At 36.2% G+C, this 24143-nt stretch overlaps 1 protein-coding gene across 1 annotated transcript in view; it reads right to left on the reverse strand.

The window, feature by feature from the left end:
- The window catches only part of LOC126819185 (otoferlin), a 164766-nt gene that overhangs the window by 93035 nt on the left and 47588 nt on the right, over positions 1-24143 (reverse strand). The window contains exons 2-8 of the mRNA XM_056100365.1: positions 10019-10077; positions 8442-8530; positions 5914-6013; positions 5047-5315; positions 4722-4801; positions 4220-4349; positions 2392-2449 (exon numbers count right to left, since the gene is read on the reverse strand). Coding sequence (XP_055956340.1) covers positions 2392-2449; positions 4220-4349; positions 4722-4801; positions 5047-5315; positions 5914-6013; positions 8442-8530; positions 10019-10077 — 785 coding nt within the window. The remainder of the gene's footprint in view (positions 1-2391; positions 2450-4219; positions 4350-4721; positions 4802-5046; positions 5316-5913; positions 6014-8441; positions 8531-10018; positions 10078-24143) is intronic.

A 24143-nucleotide genomic window follows, 5' to 3' on the forward strand; every position in this document is an offset into this window, starting at 1 on the left:
CACTGGAATTCGTATCGCTGATCTTTCCACAGGAAACGCAGGAATTTTCGATCTTCCACAGATATTGGAATACTGAAGTAAGCATCTTTTAGATCTATGCTTGTCAGGTAATCTCCCTGTTTAATTAAACTCAAAACAGTCTGAAAAGTCTCCATTTTGAAGTGTGCTGAAATTACATATTGATTCAGTGGCTTTAGGTTTATAATTGGACGTACTCCGCCAGTTTTCTTGGGAACAAGGAGCAAAGTTGACAAATATTCCCCTGTTATTCGCTGAACAGGTATGATTGCTCTTTTCTTCAAAAGGGCTTCTACTTCTAATTGGAAAATATTTGCTTTTATCAAGTTCTTCGGTACAGGGGTGACCCTTGCTTGTGACTGCCATGGAATTGTGTTGAATTCTATATGGTAAACCTGAATTAAATTGAGAACTTGTTTGTTGGATGTCAGCTTTCTCCAAAAGTTTAAATTGTTCCGTAGGGACCAAGCAATTATTATTTCTTGTTCCTGTTATTTTTGTTCCACTGGAAGTTTTTTGATCTTGATAATGGTTTAGTTGATTTCCATCTGGTTTGGAATTTGTTCTCTGGCAAAGCTGGTGTAGAGTATGTTGATCTCTGATAACCTGTTGATTTGTTGCGAAAGGAATTAGTGGAGGAAAAAGACGGAAAACTTTTCATGATCCTGTGAGTGGCACTTAAGATTTCTCTGATATCTTTACATGTTTTAGTAAGATCACTGCCAAATAGTTCATCAGTGATATCTTGCGATTTCTTACACAGATCTTTGTAATCTCCAGAAAACAAATGTTTGAGATTCTCTCTTCTGGCTAATGATAATAAAAAAGATGAATGTCCAATTAGAAAACTTGCATCTTCTGCCATGTTACTCAGGATGGCCAACTCCTCAATAGCAGGGTTTTCTAACTTCAGTGAATTTAAACAATCTGCCAAACCCGCTACTGCATAAATTCCACTACATAAGGAGCCCTGTGAACGTTGAAAATTGTGGTCTCTTTCTTTCTGACCTCAAGACATTTTCTTATAAACTCCACTGTTAATGGTAGGGACAGTGACAAACGGAGTATTATTCGGTTGGAGGTACTTATCTTTGACAGATTTAAGGAAATCAGGGTCAGCCTGGGACGTGCTGGACCTAGTAAGCATAGAGGCCAGTGTGTCATAAACTGGTTTACTGGTTTTGGTCTTTTGAAAAGCCTCAGAGAATCTGTCATTTTCCTGATCTGGAGATTTGATATCCTCCTTGACACGGGTATCAACACCATTGTCATTTTGTTCATCATCATAATCACAAGAACCACCGTTGATGTTGTGGCTGTCATCGTAAACCTCATCGACTTCGTTATCGGAGTTGAATTTTCTTGACTTCCCCTTCGGGCCCGAATCATCAATAAAACTATCGTTTCCAGTCCGTTTACCAAGAGCTGATTTGATTTCTTGAATGGAATTAATAATTTGTCCTATCCCCAATGCTGAATGAAGGGAAAAAATGGTTTCATCCGACCAAACACTGGAGGCTGCCATCTTGGGCCTCGTTTCCATGGAAGCGGAAGTGACGGTACTAGCTGGTTTGCTATAACGAAGCCATCGAATAGGCGAACCTTGAGCTAAAGGATGCTCTGGATGTCCAAGACCACCCGCCTCTGTATTACGATAGGCCTTGAAATGCTGGTCTTCAGTCAAAGTAAAGGACATATTTTGTTGTTCAGCATCACACTTGTCATCCAAAACATAACAAAAAACTTCATTATCCGGAATCGGGACAGCTTTACTGTTGACAACTGGTAGCTTGTCTGAAGTCGGCAATGCCGTCGTAGGTGACAATGTCACAGGCTGATAAAGATGACCTTTAACGTCTGCACTCATACGAGTTTCAGCCACTGCAGTATTACTAATACTATTAGTTGCAGTACGAGAGTTATTGACTGGAATCATAGAGCTACTCTTTATAATAAAACTACAGCACGGGAAAAGACTGATAATTCAGACAGGTGCTGAGCTACTTGATTAAACTAAAAACGGTCCTTCTTAGCGCAGCACTAAGATAACTATGAGGGGATTAGGAGGCTACACTTAGGTTTTTAAATAAGTAGTCCTATCTGCGCATGTGCTAGATACTGCATATTTAACTGGTCGTCTACAGAAGAGGATGAAGGATAATTATAATTTGTTGTTAAATTTTCTATATAAAAGCTGATAATTCGCTAATTCACAATAATTCACAAAATCATTAAATATAATTAATCAATTAACTTATACTTATGAATTTTTATCTTTTATGATGATGACAGTAGAAGATCACATTTTAAAAATATTATTTTTTATCACTTTGTTGAATTGGATAGAATCTATTAATGTACTAAATCACTCACCTGAAAATCTTGTGATTTGTTTAAAGAAAGTGAATCCATGGCAACCTTTTGCTTTTTTCTATTAAAAAAATAAAAAATATCCATATATGTAACATAAAGTAAATAATCAATCTGGCACTATTAAGTTCTATATTAAGGACTAAATCAATCTGATTATAAGTGCTACTGCTTCTTTCAAGTATAAGTTTTATAATCCCGGTGTAGCACTTTAGATTGTACCTTATAATTTTTAGTTATCCCCAGAAAACTGCCATTAGCCATAACATTTTTGCAAACAAAACAGTTCCTGATAGACCTTATAATAAAAAGTAACTAGAGGCCCAAGGGATTTAATCATCCATCAGTTAAAAATATGTGTGCATTGAAAATTTCACTTAGTGTGACAATATTAATGCCCATAACATAAGACCATACTAAATCAAAGAGACCATTAAATATTGTCAAAAAGTCCATAAGAAGTCAAATTTTGTTGATATGTTTTCAAAATATATTCCCTAATATGCCTCCCCTAAATGGTCAAAGCAAATTCATTAGAACACAGACAATCCTGACAATATATCATAAATTTGGCTTCAACCTACAAGAAGTTTTAGGTCAAGCCATCGAAAAGGAATAAATTTACCTAATAAAGATGTAACATCTTTATCGGGTCAAGCAACATTATTGAAAAAAATCTTAATAGGCACCAACTTTGCAATATAAATGTATCTATCAATTCGGCTTGTAATCTGTTGACTGGGAAAATATCTAAATCTGTCCCTGCTACACAGTTTTGCTTCTTTGCCAAGTCAACATACCTACCATCATATTTGGTTGAAATCCATCAAGGACCCCACACCACACCATTCCGACTGGGTCAAGCATTTTTGTTCAAGCAGTTCTGAATAAACACCACCCAGACAACATATCTAACAATTTTGGTTGTAATCTGATGCATGGGAATGGGTTAAGGAATGTAGTCAAAAGCTTCTTAATTTGTACTTTCATAACTTTCCCATCCCTCTGCCTTACCAAATTTCATTGAAATCGATCAAGCAAGTAGGAGAAGAAGTTTATGCCAGACAGACAGACAACAGCCGGTGACGACATTAGCCCTTCTGACTGATGTTCTGATAGTCTAAAAAAGAAAATATGAAAATAGACAAGCAATACACAATGAAATCAAAGATTATTCTAATAATAATCAGATGGTTGATAAAAAGAGCACTAACAGAATGTTTCATAAAGATTTTGGTAAAAGGTACAGCAAAATGTTAAATCAAGTCTCTGCTGTTCTAAAATGGGTTCCATATGAAAACAGGGAAACAAATAGATACGCAACTGATGCCTTTTCCTGGAGTACCATACATGAGGCCAGAACAAAGCCAAACCTGTTACCACATCAAACCATGACACAGTTTAGTCTCTAGAGCTTATAGATACTAACAATGAAATATATGTTTTTGATCTGTGCCCAAGATTAGGAAATTACTAGAACTAAACTCAACTTTATATTGCGCTCCTATGTTTTCACAATACTTGCAACATGTAATTAGATCTATTTTTAGTTGGGCCAATGTTAGTAAACTTTCATGATTTTTCATGAATCAATCATATATTGTAAAGGATTCTTAATGGATTTCTTGTGCAAGATAGCATTGATAATCCATTGTGGTGGATCAGATGTAATGGTTAATCTTACGTTACTGGTGTAACCTCCTATTAATCTTAAATCGGCCATATATTCAGGACCTCTATATTAATGGTGAAGCTGACATTAAATAGTGCTACAGATAATATTGGTAAATCAGATGTTGTATAATGGTTAAAGTTATTATGTAGACCCTACCTTCTATTGGACATTAATGGTGAACTTGTCATCTGACTATCACTAGCCTGGTCTTCTTCAATTGTTTTTGCTGCTGTAGCTGCCAACATAGATGCTACTTCTGCAGCTCTTGCATCAAGTAGGTTGGAATCTATAATATAACGCAATGGAAATTTTTTCTTCCTTGGTGAAGACAATCCATACATATGCCCACACTTAGACATTTCAATATGGGACCATCGTCATAAGCCCAGTTAGAGCATTTCATTACTTTATGGGAACGTAAAATCAGCTAGAATTACAGAAATCCCAATGTCAACATGAAACTAATTATAAAGGAGTTTTTCAGTTTCTCACATTCAATGTTTTAAGAAGATCATAATCGGTGCACACTTCTGGTGATGGACAATATATAAGGATGGCCTAAATGGGAATGAATGAAATGAAATTCTATGACCCGTCTACCCAACCGGGCTACAGGGGATTAAACCATATCTGATCCCTGATACTCAGCTTAGCTTACCTGTGTCTTCCTGGTCCAGTAACTCTTCAACAATTTCTTTCTGCATAACCTTCTTGACAACAGATGTCAGTTTCTTTGCCCTAAATTTTATTTAGCAAAATAAATCATAATGGAACATATATATTCTGTAATTGTCGAACTGTGATCAGATCAACTTAATAATGTATGAATTACCTTCTAGTTTGTTCAGAAGCACGACAGTTCGGTTTTGTTACGTGGGCTGCAGATAAAAAAATAGAAACACAACCTTGTCTTTCTCCTCTATCCTATAGGTTGGTAAATTATGTACACATTATTATTCTTAAATATGTTTTTTAAAACTTACCCAAGAGGTGATTTACTACTGGAGATAGGAGAACGACCACCAGATGATCGAGAATTTATACTTAATCTCGACTGAGATTTGGATGTTTCTGATAAAACCGATTCAGAATCTCCAAGGGCACTGGATCTATCAAGACTGAGTTGGTTTCTTTCATCTTCAGATAGAGGGCGTCGTAAATCATCGCTTGTGAGTTTTTCAAAGCCTCCTTTCTGCCAGTGTCCCACACTGCCATCTGGAGCATTGTATGTTAGTTCAAAAGTTACTGTTGTCTGAAAACAATATGTAGCAAAATCAAAAGCTAGTTTGCTGAAACTTCTATTAGGAAAGGAAACTAAAATAATATGGTGATGAATTCAAAATGTTAAACAGAATTATTAAAGCAAAGACCTTTTTATTTATTTCATTGATTGTATATAACAAGAGGTTGCCATGCAAAATACACCCACATTTTACAAGTTTCATCAAAATCGGATAAAAATAGTGACCTGCAGAGTGTTCACAGGCTAAAAACGTGACTTTTCGAACAATCAGGGACCATAATCCATGAAGTTACCATCCGATATATGCCAATATCGAAAGGATCTGAGATCTTTGGGAGATAAAGCTATATATATTTCAGGTTTTGTCAAAATCAGATAAAAATTATGACCTGTAGAATGTGGACGGACAGACAGGAGTGATTACAATATACGTCTACGTGAAAATATGGGATTATAAAAAGGCAAAATTTCAAAAAGACGAATTGTAAGCCAATTAATTGGAGTAAGATTCAGCTTACAAGAAATCCAGTAGAACTACTGGTAAGTAATGGTGCTGTATATTTCACTAAAATTAAGATACATGCAAGAACAAACAGTTGCTTCTTACTTTCATTACAACATTATTTCCATCGAGAAGAGAATCTGATATTTTAACGCTGCCAACTTCGATCAATTCCTGCAGGATCATACGAAATGTTCCAATTAACCTGTTAACAGAGAAAACAGAATACCATAAGATTGGAACAAAGGGCAAGCTTATTATTCCTCAATTTCATTAGACATGCAATATTTTGACCTCTAGAGGTCCAACAGTTAACCCCCGACTAATAACATTTCATGATGATACTGATCTATACAAAAACAACATGATGGATTCAAAAATTGTTTACATCAATATTTCTATAATAAAGTAATTAATAATAATAATAATTTATTCATATATAGCTAAACATTTAAAAATTGATGGTAATACTCTTAAAATAAATTTGTTTTTTAACGATGATTTAAAGGACTCAAAATGGATGCTGTTAAAACACCAAAAATTCTGTCTTTTAGAGCATTGAATTTGTGACCTTCTCTTTGTCATAGATAATGGGCTGGGGGCGTGTGGTCTAACAAATGCACTTTGGATCATAAGGTCTGTGATTGTGTCCAGTGGTGTGGTTTTGATGAGAAACTTGTACCTGACAAGGAGTAGGGTCACCTGCTTAACCTTTTGGGTTTTCTCTGGATCCTCCAGTTTCCTCCCACTGCTAATGACCCCTACAGCACCAACATGCAACCAAATAATTGACATAAATTGTAGCATAATTTAGTCCGGAAAAGACCTGGTATGTGTCGAGTGAATGTAAAAACTCATTTCTCTCTATACTTTTGTCATAAATAAGAACATACTGAAATTTTAAATTGTTCTTGGAAAATTAAAATTATTTAGGGAAACCAAGTCCCTTGTATGAAATTACATATAGGTAATACATAAAGTCCACACCACCCAGTCGGAATAGCAATTACTGCTTCAATGTCCAATTTAGTCTATTGATAAAGGATTATTTGATTCTGTAGAAAGAAGTGATTCTGTTGATTGATATGAAATTGGGTAAAACATCATTAACATTTCTACAATGCACAAGCTAGTGACTTTAAGACCCTTTGCTTAAATCAACTTTCCCAAGAATTACCTAAATAAACATCCTACAGTGATTGGGTGTTGATCAGCCACGTTTTTCAATCAATGCGTGCCAATTAGCCTTTTATAAAGCTTGTCATTAGCTAATGTCACGTCTGCAATCTTGTTTTGTTACATCAATGGAATAACTTGTCACTATTGTTTGTACCTCTTATTGTTACTACCGTCACATATCAATACAGACTTATTCATTTATCTACATGTTTGTAGGTGTAATAATGTACATACAGTCATTGACTAAAGCTAGACAAAATATAATAAATCTATATCATACTATGATTATACAATTATTTATGCTTTTAACCTGGTGGAAAGGGTAACTCATAAAAATCACCAGGTCAAAGAAACTCTTATTTGGGGGTCAGTACATCAGTCAGATAATGCTTTTCTAAAATACCAACAATTTTCGAGTGTCTGTAGCAAATAATGCAATACAAATTTTATTCTCAGACAAAATCGTTGATCATATAACACAGTTACTTGTCTGTAATAGTTTATATTTGATTTTTTAGCTGTTCAACACTATAATAATGTATATCTGGAGAATTGTGTTAAAACCCTATAGACCACATTGCTTGGCCATGAGCTAGCTTATGAATCACTCTTTTCAATGTAGCAACTGCAGAATAGCACAATTTTTGCCATCAAAATACTGCATAAACAAAATACATCTTTCTGAGATTTCAAATTAGCTACCAGTATGTATCAGTGACGATCATCATCTGAATACTACTGAATATTCTAACACTAATAATGAATTTAGAGAAGAAAGGGAGTAGTTTTTGCATGAAATTATATGCATGGGGAAAACTCCCACGAAATTACCGAAAAGAAAAAACAAATGACCAATTTAATCTTGAGAGTTGAGGGTATAGTGGAAAAGTTTATGAGTAGCTATTGATATTAAATTTGGACTAGCTGGAAAACATTTATACATGACCATTGATGATTTAATAATATCATGGGTGTTGATTGGTTCCAAAACATCCCCCATTTCAAATTAGCATTCAATGCCCTTGAAATGAAATGAAATGGGGTTTAACGTCCTACTGTTCTGCTCCTATATTGGGCTAATGAAGACGGGCATACGCCATACAGTGTGCTATGAGGGAAATTTTGCCCGGGCAGCGGCACTATCTCCTACTCTTATATCGAATTCCAACTGCCAAGGGATCTTTTACATGCATTCTTATGTATACACGGGACCTCGGTTTTTCATCTCATCCGAAGGAATAGACAGCTGTCCTTGTCAGGTCCTCCATTCTGCACCACTGACAAGGGGAAACCACGTTGGAAAATCTGGATGAACTTTCTCGGCCAATGCAGGGATCAAACACCCGACCTCCAGGCTAGCGAGCCAGCGTCTTAACCACCTAGCCACCGTGGCTCCCCTCAATGCCCTTGAATGATATAGCAAACATGTTCTAGTTCTATTGTATCAACCTTACCTGTTTGCAAGGTATCTGTTATAATTATAAACTTGTATATCAATAATCTCTTCTGGCTCCACAGGTCTTGCCACTGGCCACTCAAATACCTGAAATTACATGCACACATATATCACCATTATTATAAACTGACCGAACTAAAGAATCCTATCATTGTGCTGTACCGTAATTGTGGTGTATACATGTGAAATATATCACTGTATCTTGGTTGATAGGTGTAAAATCAATGCCTGTATCTTGGTAGATGGGTGTAAAATGTATCACTGTATCTTGGTGGATAGGTGGTAAAATGTATCAGTGTAAATCTTGGTTGATAGGTGTAAAATCTATCATCATGTTCCTACTGCAGCTTGGTGGTAGGTGTAAAATCTATCACTGTATCTTGGTGAATAGGTGTAAAATCTATTACTGTATCTTGGTGGATAGGTGTAAATCTTTGTTAATTGGTGTAAAATCTATCATCATGTCCCTGCTGTAGCTTGGTGGTAGGTGGAAAATATATCACTGTATCTCGGTTGATAGGTGTAAAATGTATCACTGTATCTTGGTGGATAGGTGTAAATCTTGGTTGATAGGTGTAAAATCTATCACCATGCCCCTGCTGTATCTTGGTTGATAGGTGTAAAATCTATCACTGTATCTTGGTGAATAGATGGAAATCTTGGTTGATAGGTGTAAAATCTATCACCATGCCTATGCTGTATCTTGGTTGATAGGTGTAAAATGTATCACGCTATCTTGGTGTAAAATCTATCACTGTATCTTTGGTTGATAAGTGTAAAATATATCATTATCTTGGTTGATAAGTGTAAAATATATCACTGTATCTTAGTGGATAAGTGTATAATGTATCACTGTATATTGATGAATAGGTGTAAAATAATATATAACTGTATCTAGGTGGATAGGTGTAAAATGTATTTGTGTAGAGAGATGAAAAATGTGCCATTGTATGCTCGTGAGATTTGTCATTACAATTTCCTGTGAAACCGTACTTTTGTCAATGCTTGCTTGTCTAGGTGTGGAATGGATCAATAAAGGATTATTGGAAATGAAATGGGGTTTAATGTCCTACTGTTCTGCTCCTAAACTGTGCTAATGAAGACAGGCATACGTCATACAGTGCGCTATGGGGGAAATTTTGCCCGGGCAGCGGCACTACGGCCTACTCTTATATCGAATTCCAACTGCCAAGGGATCTTTTACGTGCACACCAATATGTACAAGGGACCTCGGTTTTTCGTCCCATCCGAACGACTAGACAGCTGTCCTTGTCAGGCCCTCTGTCCTGCATCACTGACAAGGGGAAACCACGCTGGAAAATCTGGATGAACTTTCTCGGCCAATGCAGGGATCGAACACCCGACCTCCAGGCTAGCGAGCCAGCGTCTTACCCACTTAGCCAGGTGATCCCCTAGGATTATTGGACCAACTTAATATATTTTGTTCAACGAATGCAGTGCCAGAATTCCAACTATCTTTGATTTTTATATAGGCACTCATATTCGAAGCATTGGATACATATTGTTGACACCATTATTATTTACGATGAAAAAAGAAAGTTTCATTTGGCCTACCTCATCAAATAAAGCGGTTTCATCACTATTCTCAACAATCTTTGTGTAATGTGCAACACCTGTAAAAAAAAATATAAACACACAATAAATCATCCAGTGGTAAATCTTTTGTAACTACCGTACATCTATAGAATATTATATCTGGTTTATACTTTGAAAAAGTTCTGTGGTTTTCAACTTAACTGGTTAATGTCATGGTAAAATGACATAAAAACACCCTTATTCAATATAACAAGGCTCTGGCCATTTATTTCTGGCTAGTTTCATTTCAAAAAAACAATAAGCATATTTTTGGACAGTTTGAAAGCAACGCAAGGAATATAAGAAACAATTCTGGCTTGAAGTTTATTAATTGAACAGCAGTCCATAAATACAAATGAAAAAGTAGTGTAATAGTAAGTAGGTGGTACGTTTCAAAGTCCTTTCTTTATCCACTGCAAAATTACATCAGATATTTAACAAATATTTAATATTTTGGACTTAGAACATACTTCTTGACAAAGAATATCGATTTCAATAATTTAATAGTTCCACTTAACAGATTTTATAAATTGACTCTTGTACTGGATTCAAATCAATCTAGGTTGATGAACATGTTAGTATTGATCTTGAAAAATCTATCAAATTTTCCGATAAACAAGTACTTTTACTTGCCATAATCTTAAGAATATGAAAGATTTCATTAATTTCCTCATGGATATAACTTCAGATGTTATGACTGTGATTTATATCAGAAAAGATCTCTCTAGTGACAGTAGTTAAAACATTATGATAAATCAGATATTATTTTCCCATATCTTCCTTGTCTAAATATTTGTATTTTACCGGAATAAAATTTTTTAAAGAACATTTTGTAAGACTTTATCTAAACCTCACCCCAACCTATAACATATAATCAAATTGTTTCTATTAATTGTTGTGCAATGATCATTTTCTTCTTAAACAGAACTTGCAATTTCCTTCAACTTCAATTAACTGCTTAATATTACATAACCAAAAATCAGAATGTGCATTTAAATTTACTGTTCTGAAACTTCTCGTTTATGGTAAAAATTTCATCTCTGATCGAGATTAGATTATTACTAGTTCAATTTCCTAAGAACTTTTAACAACTGATTTTGAAATTTGTTTACTTGGTATCAAAATCCCAAAATATTATCACTCAATTATAAATGGTACTGCTGAAAAACACTCAATAGAGCCCTCAAAACAGCACGCACAGGGAAACTAGGTGAAGTACACTACTTTAGGTATGTGTGTTTATAACAATGCAGAAACATTCATCTATAATATGGGTTCCCAACCTTTGGGTCATGACCAGAGCTGGGGCCGTGCAGCATTTTTGTGGAGTCGCGATGGATTACTCTGAAACTTTTGAATAAATGCTATGTTTCATGAAAAGCATATATGAGGGCTGGCTGAAAAGTTGTAAGCCTGAAAAGGCTAGATCGATTTGACACAAACAAGTACAAGCACTGAATGAAGTATAGAAATAATAACTGCAACTGTAATGTTACTATTGTCTTCGCAGTTCGCACTAAACCATCTTCTGAACCTACCCATTGAAATCACTAGAAATGGGCAAACTGGCTAACAGGGCAGCCATCAAATACCTGCAACTGAAAGGCATCAAGTACCTGCAACTGAAAGGACTAACCCTACACAAATACATGCCAACATGGTCTCCACTTTAGGGGATGATTCCCCTTCCTTTTCCACAATAAGGAAGTCGGTTACGGAATTTCAGCGTGGCAGAGAGAGCCTTGACGATGACTGCGTCCTCGCAGGCCATCAACAGCAACCATTCAAGAAAACATTATCCGAGTACATGACATGGTGATGGCTGATCGACAATTGACCACTCGACATATTGCCAGTGCTGTGGGCATCTCTCATGAGAGGGCTGAGCACATTATCGCCCATGAGTTAAGAATGACAAACGTTTCTGCAAGATGGGTGCCAAAGCTCTTGACTGTGGATCAGAAACATGTCAGATTCCCGACGTCCTGTGACAATCTTGCCATTTTGAAGTAGATCCTGTTAATTTTTTGGTCAGATTTGTAACCATGGATGAGACCGGTTTCCAAAAATGAAAGCCTTGACGATGACCCGCATCCTGGAAGGCCATCAGTGGCAACCATTCAAGAAAACATTAACTGGGTACATGACATATTGATGGCTGATCAATGATTGACCACTCGGCATATTGCCTGTGTTGTAGGCATTTGTCGACTTTTTTAGGGTGGCTGAAGAAATTTTATTCCTGACTGGCAGCCAAGCCTTGCAACATAGTTGGCAATGTGTGTACACATCAAAGTGGACTATGTAGAAAATTAATGAAAATGATCGACTTTGTACAGGTCTTTCACTGATAGGCTTATAACTTGTCAGCCAGTCCTCATAAATCTCTGATCTATACACATCTTGCCACATTACCAACCGTCTTTGCTCTCTCACACTCATGATTTGTTTCCTCAGTCTCTCATTACAACATTTTGATCTGTAAATAATATCATGTTTCATAGAGAAAGGTGACTTTCTTCTAAGAGGGGTTGTGATCAGATGATGGTTCCTGGAATGGGGTTGCAATCAACAAAAGGTTGGAAACCACCAATCTACAATAGTCCAGAAGCATGCACAAATAATGCATTTGTATACATAGGCGTACAAGCTGGGGGGGGCTGGGGGGGGGGGGGCGGCTGCCCCCCCATTTTGGGCACGAAATGCTCGAAAAATTTGGGCACACAATTGTACTTTGTAAAAGTTGTATAAAAAAATATTGTGTTCTTGAATGTGTCCAATTTAACAGCGAATTTATTATTATTATGTAACATACTAAGAACCTAACTACATTTTTTGGGCACCAACCACCACCGCCGCCCCCCCCCCCAGTCAAAAATTTCCCCGTACGCCTATGTTTGTATATATAAGATCAGGAACTAAGGCTTGTTTTTAGAAATATTTCAAATCCATGGAACAATTCATTTATTCATGTATTCATTCATTTATTTGAAACAGTGAAATGAACAAAAAATTTATAACCATTGTTATACAAAATGTACTGCATACAGCTCAAGAATAAATTTGAATCATTTATTGGATGTTTGAAATATTTTACTAGCCATGGAGAAATGTTTATCGTTTAACAATAGTATAATATCTAATTTTGTTATTCAATGTTGATCAATGTGTTCCAGTATATACAAGAAGCCAGATTTGGTTTAACCTTATTCATATTTGGTTTAATCTTATTCATAGCTATTACCAAGAATTGAGACAAAGCTCACATACAAAAAAAATACCCCTCCTCCCCCCACCCCACCCTCGAAAAAAAAATAAGACAAGAGGCAAAGAAGGCTAGGCGATGTTTTTTTTTTGCCAAATTTACAGACAAAATGTTAACAAAAAAGTGGGTGTGACACTGCCCCAGGGGGTCATGTCATGCACCAAATTAAATAGTTGCAGTCTTTACGGTATAAGGAAAAAATATGCAAAATTCCAAGAAGATCCATTCAGAATTGCAGCCTGTAGACGATAAATACAAAAATTGGGCGTGGATCTGCCCTTTGGGGGTTGGATATGGAACCATATAAATAGGTACCACCCTGTTATTGCAATGTTTGATATGCTGAATTTGAACAAAATCTGTTAATTATTGCAACCTGTTGAGTATTTACTGGTAAAAATTAACAACAAAGTGGGTGTATTTGCAACCTGTATATTATTTACAGACACAATATCAACAAAAAGTGGGTGTGGCACCGCCAAAAGGGCAGGGGATGGGATGTTGGGGTGGAAGAGGGGGGGACGTGCACCAACATCACTAGTTGCTGTCCTTAGGTTATAAGGAATAAGTATACCAAGTTCCAAGATAAGCCATTCAGAATTGCGGCCTTCAAGCGCTAAAGGCAAAAATTGGGTGTGGCTGACCCAGAGGGTTGGGGCATTCACCAAAATTAATAGTTGATGCCCTTAGGCTATAAGGAATACATATGCCAAGTACCATATTGATCCATTCAGAATTGCGGCCTGTAAACAATAAACACAAAAATTTGGCGTGGTTCTGCCCCTGGGGGTGGGGTATGCAGTTGTCGTCCTTAGGCTATAAGAAATACATATCCCAAGTTCAAAGATGATCCATTAAGAATCGTGGCCTGTAGGCAACACACAGACACAAAGAAAAACTCGGTGTGGCTCTGCCTCTGGGGGTTGGGCAATCACCAAAAAACAATAGGGGTCATCCTTAGGGTATACACACAGACACACACACAAACACGGGCGACAGCAATATACGTCCACATTATGAATGGAGGATGGGCAGGCTTTGATCAGGGTACTCTGACACTTACTGTCACCATGGTCAACATCAATGTCACCAATGGTAACTTATGGAATACCGGTAAAACAAAATTTGAAATGCCCATACACAGTTGAAAAAATTATGTAAGTTTTAGTCCATTTTGCATTAAGAAAAATCCAATCAGTCAATTCTGTCTTTAATACAACGCATTTGTTGATTTCAAATAAAAAATTCTCTCTCTGGGATCTATAAAAGATTTATTTATATCAAAATTTGCCTTTTGGTTGAAAGCAAGTGCAGTTGTGTGAGTGTTTGGCAGAACAGGAATGCTCGTATTTTTGTCTTAATGGCGTCTACAGTTTTATTTCCATTTATCATGGTATGTTTATATCAAATCAATTATTACACAATAATAACATGTAGGATGTTTGATTGTATGGTCTACAAACAGAAGACATTGATCTGAGTTGCCATCAAGATCATTATATATATTACCAGATTATACTGTCTGGAGGTAGAGATAACATCAATAATACAAAAACTGTGAAAAAAGAGAAGATTAAGATGTCGAAAGTTTTAAATTTGTCTTCACAATGAATACAACTTTAACATAATATTAGAGAAAGAGAAATGGTCTGTGATTAAAATATATTTGGGGTATCTTGTAGACATTCCTATGTACAAATTTTTGTATTTTTCAAATCGGTCCCTAGATGTCAATATCCATATTGATTTCAGTTGCCTTTCTTTACCTTGAAGCTCTTCTTAAAGAAAAACTAATTATGTTCCTTGTATCTGACATTGTGTTGCCTCTAGAGATAACAACTGTATATCACAAACATACAGTTCATGCTAACCATGACAGGATTTACATACCAACTCAGATCTTTATTTTTTTAACCTGGATCTAAAATTGCCTTTCTGGCGACCTACGTTTTTCCACTGGGCAATATCCCAATCTGAATCTGTATTTGCCATCATTTTTTTTAGCTGGCTACTGCCCTGCTCTGCTATAACACAGTTTTTTTTATTTTAACTAGATGTGCCGCTTGTTTTTTTTTTAATTTTGAAGCTTTCATTGTACTGTTTCAAGCTGCCTCCAAGTCAGGACAGGGCATTGTTTGTAAAACAGTAATTTTCTTTGAGAATTAAGATTCCAAATATTAAGCATAAACAATCAAACCTAGCTATAATGTTTAACATTACTAGCTAATAATTTAGTATGTCTATCTCAAGCCTATAAATGATTCCAGATATTTTAGTGGAAATGGAGGTATTATAAAGCTATATATGTCAAAGGTGTGTCCGAGTCTGAGCCAGTATTTTTAGGGGAAATGACATTAAATGCAAGGGAAGTGAGCTCAATCAAGGAAATCAGGTGCAGTTTCTTTGCCAATCATTTGACTAAATTGCCTAATGTTTCAGCACATTGGTGTTTACAATTACCCTTTATATTGTTTCGTGCAGTTATGAATTCATATTCTGGTTAGAAATACAATCCCCGACTTAGCCACAATGAAAGAACAAAGAAATGCACCGGTAGAAAGAGTTGATAGTATTTGTACAGGATAGTGTGATTTTTTGTATCGAGTTCTGTTTAGAGCTGCATTATTTATGCTTGGAGAGAACTTCTGTATAATATCAATACAATGTAACTACATGCAGAGGAATTAAGTTTTATATCTCCCAATCAATAGACAGAAAATCGGGAAACCAAAAATCAATAACTTGATGGTAACAATTGATACATTATTTTCATGTTGTTTCGCTTCACAGCTTTTTACACTTTCAATACGCAACTCTCTTACATCAATATTTTTATTAAAAGATAAAATAAGAATTTGGAATTGATACATTAAAGGGACTCATTCAACCATCTTTTCAACTTTTCTTAGGGACATAAACATATATTTTAAGTTTCTTTAAAATCGCATAACAATTGTAACTTCTAGAGGGTCCACAACCTTGGTATGACATACTTTTACACTATTTGCATACAAGGAACTGCCATTTGGTCAGGCAGTTTTGGTCTGATTTTCATGAAATTAGAACTCAACCGTCATTAGGGTGTAACGGTGATGTTTTTAAACATTTTTTAAAATCGGATAAAAATTGTGACTTTTAGAGGGTCCACAAGCTAAAAACGTGATTTTTCCTACAATTAGGGGCCATAATCCACAAAGTTACAGTCCGATATGTGCAAATATCAAAAGGAACCATGATCTTTGGATTATAAAGATACATTTCAAGTTTCATCAAAATCAGATAAACATTGTGACTTCCATTGTGTCCACAACCTTAGTATGACATACTTTTACACTATTTGTGTACAAGGAGCAGCCATTTTGCCCAGCAGTTTCGGTCAGATTTTTATGAAATTTGAACTCAACCTTCATTGATGTGTAACGGTGATATATTTAAACTTTGACTTATAGCGGACCCACAATCAAGGGCCATATTCCAGGAAATTATGTGCAGATATACACGATATACCAAGATCTTTGTGATATAAAACAAATTTTAATGTAAATAAAATAGTTTATGATGCAGGATGAGAAAACTTTATCAATAGGTCAGTCTATCTCTTTAACCATTCACTTTAAATAAAGTACATACTACATTATTGTAACTATTAGCTTATTGGGATACAATGTTTCAGCTTGAGAAATACAGCTGGCTTCAGTACACTCAGTTTAAAAAGCATGTGATAGGTGCATGGTTTCCCCAAATGGGTGATTATGATTGGTTTGTACTTATCCACTTATCCAATCAGCTGGGTTTGGTAACTAGTTCACTACCGCTCAGTTATAAACAGGTCTTTTGGTTTTCTATCACACTGAACAAGGAAGGAATTTTTCTCACTGTAACTATTTATGGTCAAACATCTTTATTAATTGCAAATCCATTGTTTAAAATTGTTTAAAAATTATTTAGATATTCATTTAGTGAGTAGAATTTTCTAATTTTGTGTATATTTTTATGCTGATTTACTGATCATCATGGTCCTCAAAGTTCTTGTTTTTGGTCATTCCTATGTACATCGATTAGAAAAATTTTGTGCAGAACAGAAATGGAACAGAAATGCAAGTAGATTTCCATGGTCTTGGGTGTGGTACTGTTCGCAATGGTGCTAAATCTATAGAAAATCATTCTCAAACATCAATCTTAAATTATGTTAATTATGATGCTGTTTTTCTACAAATAGGTGGCAATGACCTATCATCAAAAAATAAATCAACTGATCCATGCAAACTTGCTAAGGATATTTTTTGCTTTTCTAATTATCTATTTAACAGCTTCAATGTAAAACATATTATCATAGGACAACTTCTTTCGAGATCTAAATTAAAGTGTCTAACGGGTTACGACAAAATAAATGTTGTCAATAACAAAATAAGAGCATTGACAGCTGATGTTAAACACATAACCTTCTGGACCCACCGCGGATTTTGGCAAAATCCTGAATCTCTAATATGTGACAAGGATGGCATACATTTGAATAGTTCTGGTCTGTCCAAATATGCTAAAAGTGTACATTCAGCTATTGCTATAACACATAAGAGAGGTTTTTATTAGCATTTTTATCTAAATTGGGGAAGCACTGGCCTAGTTCAGTTGGAATTATTACACTGATATTTCGTGTCTATACCGATATATTTTTTATTTTTCTGCTTTCCTTGATTTTTCGTCACCGTTTATATGGTGCTTTATTTTTATTTTCTGCTTTTTAATAGTGCAGTATATGGATGTCTTTGTCACCGTTTTATATGGTGATTTATTTTTATCTTTTGCTTTTAAGTGCAATGTATGGATATCTTTGTCACCGTTTTACATGGTGATTTATTTTTATCTTCTGTTTTTAAGTGCAGCCTATGAATGTCTGTTTATTTTTTGTCTCCGTTTATATACAGTGTTTATTTTTACCTTCTGCTTTGTGCAGAGTATGAATGTTTTTTTTAATTTTTCATCAAATTTTCCAAGATCTAATAATGTTGTCTAGGCTGGTGCTTCAATCACATTTCTCTAATGACATTAGATTATATTTTGTAATAATTGTGTGTCCAATACTGTCATGATGCTGGGGGTCAGCATTGCCTGCTCTGGTACATGTCAATTGCTGAGTAACTTATCAGTTACTGTTTGTTTATACAGGTCACCAATCACTATGCCAAAAACGGGCCCCAGACGTCGAAGTTCACGCTCCACCACATCCCCTTCTCGTTTGTCTGATTTTTACACTTTCAATACACAACTCTCTTACATCAATATTTTTCTTAAAAGATAAAATAAGAATTTGGAATTGATACATTAAAGGGACTCATTCAACCATCTTTTCAACTTTTCTTAGGGACATAAACATATATTTTAAGTTTCTTTAAAATCGCATAACAATTGTAACGTCTAGAGGGTCCACAACCTTGGTATGACATACTTTTACAAGGAACTGCCATTTGGTCGGGCAGTTTTGGTCTGATTTTCATGAAATTGGAACTCAACCGTCATTAGGGTGTAACGGTGATCAATTTAAACATTTTTTAAAATTGGATAAAAATTGTGACTTTTAGAGGGTCCACAAGCTAAAAACGTGATTTTTCCTACAATCAGGGGCCATAATCCACAAAGTTACAGTCCGATATGTGCAAATATCAAAATGAACCATGATCTTTGGATTATAAAGATACATTTCAAGTTTCATCAAAATCAGATAAACATTGTGACTTCCATTGTGTCCACAACCTTAGTATGACATACTTTTACACTATTTGTGTACAAGGAACAGCCATTTTGCCCAGCAGTTTCGGTCAGATTTTTATGAAATTTGAACACAACCTTCATTGATGTGTAACAGTGATATATTTAAACTGTGACTTATAGCGGACCCACAATCAGGGGCCATATTCCAGGAAACAAGCCAACAGTGAGGCTGATGTCCGCCACCGAAATAGGAAAATAATTAGAGGACACATATAAATTTATCACAAATTATCTTTTACAAAGTATTGAACAATCAAACAGTATATCTTTACTTATAGTCTAACAATCAAAGTAGGAGAGTTATTGTTTTCCAAAGTCTCGACCAATCAAATTGCGTATCGCTCTGCTTACCCTGAGCAGAAAATGCTCATTATCAAACTTAGTCAAGGTATTACTGTAATGAAACTATACACCAAGTTTCATCAATCTCACTTAATTAGAACTAAAGTTATCGTGTCCCAAAGCATCAACCAATCAAATTGCTTATCTCTGCTTACCCTAAGCGGAAAATGCTCATCTTCGAACTCCATCAAGGCATTGACCTAATCAACACATACACCAAGTTTGAACATTCTAGCTCAATTAGGAAGAGAGTTATCGTGCCCCAAAGTATCAACCAATCAAATTGCTTATCTCTGCTTACCCTAAGCGGAAAATGCTCATCTTCGAACTCCATCAAGGCATTGACCTAATAAACACATACACCAAGTTTGAACATTCTAGCTCAATTAAAAGTTATCGTGTCCCAAAGCATCAACCAATCAAATTGCTTATCTCTGCTTACCCTAAGCGGAAAATGCTCATCTTCGAACTCCATCAAGGCATTGACCTAATCAACACATACACCAAGTTTGAACATTCTAGCCCAATTAGGAAGAGAGTTATCGTGTCCCAAAGCATCAACCAATCAAATTGCTTATCTCTGCTTACCCTAAGCAGAAAATGCTCATCTTCGAACTCCATCAAGGCATTGACCTAATAAACACATACACCAAGTTTGAACATTCTAGCTCAATTAGGAAGAGAGTTATTGTGTCCCAAAAAGTGTGACGGACAGACAGACGGACGGACAGACAGACAGACGGACAGACAGACGGACGAACCCATTTTAATAGTCCCCTGCTTTCTTCGAAAGGCGGGGGACAATTACGTGCGGATATACACGATATACCAAGATCTTTGTGATATAAATACAAATTATGGTACATTTGTGTGATTCAGCCAATCAGAATCTTCATAATCATTTGTTTCAGTCTAATGACGCCATTAATTAGGTCATGGGATCTACACACTTGAGACAACAGGTTCTACGGCACTTTAGCTAATTGCTTTGCATGTGTTTGTTTGGGGAAAGAATTGTGCTTGTATTAGTGTTGTCTGCAGTGCTTAATTTTCAACTTCTTTGCTTTGCTTACTTCAGAGGTAACTTTATTATAATGTTTATCGGTGCAAACTATTATTTTACGTAATTAGTCCCGTGGGGCTTCGTGTTGTTAAACTTTCTCGTTCCTTTTCACGGCACTGACACGATTCCTCTGTTCTGTTCAAATGGTGATTCCATGATATGGCAGTATAGTTTGCAGTTTTCAAACTTGTTGTGTTTACTCCAGAGGTAACGTGGATACAGTGTCGGTTCCAAAACTTTGTGTACGTAATTAATTCTGTGGTGCTTCGTGTCGTTTAAACTTTCGCATGCGCATACCATTTGCTCGATACAACCATCATCAGGGCGTAACGGTGATATATTCAAACGTTTTTTTAAATTGGATAAAAATTTTGACCTCTATAAGGACCACAAGCTAAAAACACGATTTTTCGTACAATCAAGGGCCATAATTCAGGAAGTTACAATCTGATATGCGCATATATCAACACAAACCAGGATCTTTCAAGTTTCATCAAAATCGGATCAAAATTGTGACCTCTAGAAGGTCCACAACCTTGATATGCCATATGTTTACACTATTTGCGAACTAGGGGCGGCCATTTTGTCCAGAAGTTTTGATCTGATTTTCACAAAATTCAAACTGAACCAACATCACGGTTAACTGCGATATATTCGAATGTTTTTTTAAATCGGATAATAATTGTGACCTCAGAGGGACAAGCTAAAACCACAATTTTTCGTACAATCAGGGGTCATAATTCAGGAAGTTACGGTCCGATATGCGTGAATATCGACAGGAACCAAGACTGTTGGGTTATAAACATGTATTTCAAGTTTCATCTTTGGAGTGTCCTTTGGAGTGTCCACAATCTCAAAACTGATTTTTCATACAATCAGGGACCATAATCCATGAAGTAATTGTGGATAGAAAGACGGACTGACAGGGGTGACAACAATATACATCCACATGAAAATGTGGGTGTATAAAAATGCTTGTCCTGGCTAAAATAGTGGCACAATTGAGCCAAACCCTGTTTTGAACAATTTTTTACAAACCCATCGCACTACACAGTGTTACCAATTTTCAATTTTCTGTAGGAAAGCTGGAGCATTTTCTAAAACTGACAAACTTATAGATCCCATTTAAGTTATATTAACAATAAGCCAAAATTGGGCATTACAAACCAACAGTCAGGCTGATGTCCCACACCGAAATCCCAAAATAAATAGAGGACACATATCAATTAATCACACATTTATTTTTTACAAAAGTATCAAGCAATCAAACCAATTATCAACTATACACCAAGTTTCATCACTCTCTATCAGATAGAATCAAAGTTATCTGGTCCCAAAGCATTGACCAATAAAATTGCTTATCTCTGTTTAGCTTTAGTTCGAAATGGTAATCATTGAACCAGTGGCAGCGCCGGGGGGGGGGGGGGCATTTGCCCCCCCCATTAATCTGGTCGGCCCTCTGTTTGCCCCCCCCCAATAATTTTAGAAAATAAAAAAAAGTATATGTGATACGTTTCGGTAATCAATACCTTCTACGGTGAATAAATCCCACATCTCCACTCAGTAATAAACTTGCATGTTGTAGAGCATTTCCGACAGTCTATTTTTCAAAATTTTCTTGGCGAGGTCCCCAATGGACTCGCTACTTTGGCGCTCACAAGGGGAATTCATTTAGGTTCCCAAGTCCGTTCGTCAGGTGACGGACGGTATCAGTCAGATCTATCTATCTCGACGATCGGTGCCCGACAGAATACCTGTAAGACAGCATTTCCGGCAGTCTATTTTTCAAAATTTTCTGGGGGAGGACTCCCTACTTTGATGCTCTTGAGTGGGCTTCGTCGTGATTCGCAAGTCCGTTCGTTTGACACTTTACCTCATCGATCAGTGCCTGAAATACTGCCAGGCTGCATTTCCAGCAATCTGTTTTTCAAAATTTTCTGGGGGAGGCCCCCTACTCCTAGTTGAAGCTCGTGTCTTTGCCCCCTTAACCTTGGACTTTGCCCCAGCTTTGCCCCTCCAATCACCGACGGCTGGCGCCGCCACTGCATTGAACTAAGTCAAGACATTCACCTAATGAACATCAACATCAAGTTTAAACATTCTACCTCAATTAAAAGCAGAGTTGTTATGTTCCAAAGTCTTGACCACCAATAAGATTGCTTATCTCTGCTTACCGTAAACAGACAATGTTTATCATTGTACTCCATCAAGGCATTCACCTAATGAACGCCTACACCAAGTTTGAACATTCTACCTCAACTAGAAGGAGAGTTATTGTGTTCCAAAGTCTCGACCAATCAAATAGCTTAATGCTCTGCTTACCCTAAGCAGAAAATGCTTATTATGGAACTTAGTAAAGGTATTGATGTGATAAAACTATACACCAAGTGTCCCCACTCTCACTTAATTAGAACTAAAGTTGTCGTGTCCCAAAGCATCAACCAATCAAATTGCTTATCTCTGCTTACCCTAAGTAGAAAATTCTCATCTTCACACTCCATCAAGGCATTCACCTGATAAACACCTACACCAAGTGTGAACATTCTAGCTCAATTAGAAGGAGAATCATTGTGTTCCAAAGTCTCGACCAATCAAATTACTTATTGCTCTGCTTACCCTAAGCAGAAAATGCTTATTATGGAACTTAGTGAAGGTATTGATGTGATAAAACTATACACCAAGTGTCCCCACTAGTCAATGTAACGAAACTATACACCAAGTTTAATCACTCTCACTTAATTAGAACTAAAGTTATCGTGTCCCAAAGCATCAACCAATCAAATTGCTTACCCTAAGCAGAAAATGTTCATCTTCGAACTCCATCACGGCATTGACCTAATAAACACCTACACCAAGTTTGAACATTCTAGCTCAATTAGAAAGAGAGTTATTGTGTCCCAAAAAGTGTGACTGACAGACAGACAAACCCATTTTAATAGTCCCCTGCTTTCTTCGACAAAAATATTTTTCTTACTGTTAGAAATGAAATAAAAACTGAAAATTTAGAAATTTGCAGTAAAATCATAAATTTTCCTCTAAACTTTATTTTCCTCAAAACTTTAATGCAATTTTTGGCCCTACATTTCAACCTAACGAACCTCTCAACTCGCATATCCTTCCGCCTCAGAATCACAAATATTCACCAAAACCTGGCAGAAAATGTATTTTCAAACCCTTTTCTTTGATTCTACACCAAAAAGTCAACAAAAATCACCATGCAAAAGGGGGGAAAAGGAAAAGGGAGAGAAAGACTAAAAATAGCTTTGGCCCTTGTTTCGTGGGTGATGGCGTAGGAATATTTGGTGAGCTGTGTCCATATACTATGATATGCAATGATAACTCACCACTGATTTAATCCAACGGCTGAAATGAGAATATCACCAACCAGGCAGAGAATTGATTTTGATGCTGGGTGGTGATCAGACATCTGAGGAGGTTTTTGCAAGATGCCTATAACTGGGGGATATGTGATTGTGTTGATCACATTATATAAAAAAAAATTTTTTTTAGCACTGTACAGCTCTAAATAATGAGCCATTTTGTTTTTGGGGGTGTTGTTCAGCCAAGGGTCCAAAGAACAAAAACATTTAAGTTGAATTAGCCTATAAAAAAATGGTATTTTGTTGTATTCATTGAAATTCTGCTTCCAACGGTTCTGGTGCTCA

Source organism: Patella vulgata, chromosome 4, assembly GCF_932274485.2.
Source record: "Patella vulgata chromosome 4, xgPatVulg1.2, whole genome shotgun sequence".
Lineage (NCBI taxonomy): Eukaryota > Metazoa > Mollusca > Gastropoda > Patellidae > Patella > Patella vulgata.